The 3014-nt window shown below is 42.4% G+C and overlaps 1 protein-coding gene across 1 annotated transcript in view; it reads right to left on the bottom strand.

Annotated features, from left to right (window-relative positions):
* CCL28 (C-C motif chemokine ligand 28) overlaps nucleotides 1-289 on the bottom strand; it is a 16238-nt gene extending 15949 nt beyond the window's left edge. Inside the window, exon 1 of the mRNA XM_007954019.2 lies at nucleotides 240-289. Within this exon, the coding sequence (XP_007952210.2) occupies nucleotides 240-289 (50 nt within the window). The remainder of the gene's footprint in view (nucleotides 1-239) is intronic.
* Between the last annotated feature and the right edge of the window lie 2725 nt (nucleotides 290-3014).

Raw genomic sequence — 3014 nt, 5'->3', positions numbered from 1 at the left:
AAGAGCACTTAGCTCTTACAAGGCTCTGCACTGAGGGAACAGGAGGGATTAGTGTAGGGCTCTAGACATCCCTGTAGAGACACCATGTATTCACTTCAGGGTACACTATATCCTCTAATCTCCCTCTTTTGATTGATTATTGGCACATGGTGTGTCAGGCAAAGTCTTCCCAACCTATTATTCCTTGGCTGGAGAAGTAGTCACTGCAGGTTTAGACATCCCTGCTGAAGAGCACTCACATGACAGCGGCCAGGTCACAGTCTCCATCAGCCCTCTGAATGCGACACATAGTCACTCTTTCCAGAAGCCTTCTGGAAATATGATGTGAAACCTCGGTGCAGCAGCTGGAGGCAATGGGAAGTATGGCTGAAAGAAGAAAGAAAATATTAAACCTTGCAGTTTATAGAACACTAACTTTATTATGGATTAAATTGTGTCCTACAAAATATGTGTTGACATCCTAACTCCTCTATTTATGGATATAATGTTGTTTGAAAATAGGGGTTTCTTTGCTATGTTAATGAGACCAGATCAGTTTAGGGTGTGTCCTAAACTTAATCACTTCTGAGTAATAAAAAAAGATTAGACGCAGAGATACACACACACACAGGAGAATATAGATGCCATGTGAGGATAGTCGACAAGCCAAGGAACTAAGAAATGGCTGGGGCTACTGACAAGGAAGGAAACAACTCAGCCCAGATGGTGATTTGATCTTTTCACTATGAAAAAATAAAATTCTGTTCGTTGAAGCTACCAACTTGTGCTATTTCTGTTACAGCAGCATTAGGCAATAAAGATAGGCCTAGGTTTCATCATAAAGATCCCAGAAAAGAGTGTTAATCCACTCAAGTAGCTGGCAAACACTGGCTGACCTGGGGCAGGATACATTTCTACTTTCCCAGAAGTTACACTGAATTTGAGTAAATAAGTAGAGGCAAAGACATAAAGCAGGTGAAGAGATTAAGAATAGTGCAAGACCACAATGCTAGTGGGGATACAAAATTAAGTAGCGTAGTGCTTACTAAGGCACTTGACTGCTAACCAGAAGGCTGGCAGTTCAAACCCACCAGCCACTCCTCAGAAGGAAGGTTGGGCAATCTACTTCCGTAGTGATACTGCCTCAGCAACTCAAGGGAGGGTCGCTATGAGTCAGGTCTGACTCAATGGCATATAACAACAACAACAACAAAGGTAAAAGGAGTACGGTTAACATAATGTCCCACTCTATTCTAAAGAGAGGGATTATGGGCTCCAGGAGTAGATCTGAAAGCTTTCCAGTAGGGAAGGCCCTGGCTGAATGAATGATTTGGATGAGCAGAGAGAAATGAAGAGATTTGTCCAGACTAAGAATCACAGTCAAAGAGTTCTGAGACAGGAAAACTTTAAATGCAGAGTCAGACTACTGTCTGAATTGAAGGTGAGTGATGGGAAATGCCTTCAAAAGATAGACTAAGATCACGGCACTGAAGCTTTGGGAAGTTTATTATTGCTGTCAGCTGCCCTCAGTTGATTCTAACTCAGGGTAAGCCTATGAATGCAGAGTAGAATTGCTCCTTAGGGTTTTCAAGGTTGTGACCTTTCAGAAGCAGATTGTCAGGCCTGTCTTTAGAGGCATCTCTGGATAGGTTTGAACAGACAACCTTTAACCTGGTAGTTGAGAACTTAATTCCTTGTGCTACCTATGGACTCATTTGTGAAATAGGGGCCACTAAAGATTTGATAAAGGAGAAGGGTGTTAGGAAACTTCACTTTGCAGTGATGAAGATGGATTAAAATGTAGAGTGTCTAGGGCAAGAGGTCAAGTTGTTGTTGTTGTTGTTGTTGTTGTTAGGTGCCATCCAGTCAGCTCTGACTCGTAACAATTCTGGTACAACAGAACAAAACAATGCCAGATCCTGCACCATCCTCACAACCTTTGCTATGCTTAAGCCCATCATCGCAGCCACTGTCAATCCATCTCATTGAGGGTCCTTCCCCTTTTCTCGATCCTCTACTTTACTAAGCATGATATCCTTCTCCAGGGATTGATCCTTTCTGACAACATAATCAAAGTACATGAGATGAAGTCAGGCCATTCTCACTTCTAAGGAGAATTCCAGCTATACCTCTTCCAAGACAGATTTGTTTGTTCCTCTGGCAGTCCCTGGTATTTCCAGTATTCTTTGTGAACACCACAATTCAAAGGCATCGATTCTTCTTTGCTCTTCCTTATTCATTGTCCAGCTTTCACATGCATATGAGGCAATTAAAAATACCATGGCTTGGGTCAGACACACTTTAGTCTTCAGAGTGATATCTTTGCTCCTTAACACTTTAAAGAAGTCTTTTGCAGCAGATTTGCCCAGTGCAAAACATTGTCTTATTTCTTGACTGCTGCTTCATGGGTGTTGATTGTGGATCCAAGTAAAATGAAATCTTTGACAACTTCAATCTATTCACCATTTATCGTGATGTTGCTTATTGGTCCAGTTTTGAGGATTTTTGTCCTCTTTATGTTGAGGTGTAATCCATACTAAAGACTGTGGTCTTTGATCTTCGTCAGTAAGTGCTTAAAGTCATCTTCACTTTCACCAAGGAAGGTTGTGTCATCTGCATATCACAGGTTGTTAATGAGTCTTTTCCAATCCTTATGCTGCATTCGTTTTTCATATAGTCAGCATCTCTGATTCTTTGCTCAGCATGCTGTTGTTGTTAGGTGCCGTCGAGTCGTCTCCTACTCACAGCGGTCCTATATACAACAGAACAAAACCCTGCCCGGTTCTGTGCCAGCCTCATAATTTTTGCTACACCTGAGCCCATAGCTGCTGCCACTGTGTCAGTCCATCTCATTGAGGACTTTCTCCTTTTTCATTGACCCTCCACTTTACCAAGCATGACATACTTCTCCAGGGAATGGTCCCTTCTCACAACATGACAAAGTAGGTGAGACGGAATCTGGCCATTCTCACTTCCAAGGAGCATTCTGGCTGCACTTCTTCCAGGACAGATTTCTTTTGGCAGTCCATGGTACT

This window comes from Orycteropus afer, unplaced genomic scaffold (genome assembly GCF_000298275.1).
Source record: "Orycteropus afer afer isolate SDZICR_OR568_19922 unplaced genomic scaffold, OryAfe1.0 scaffold00425, whole genome shotgun sequence".
NCBI classification, from domain to species: domain Eukaryota; kingdom Metazoa; phylum Chordata; class Mammalia; order Tubulidentata; family Orycteropodidae; genus Orycteropus; species Orycteropus afer.
This window is presented reverse-complemented; position numbering and strand designations above follow the sequence as displayed.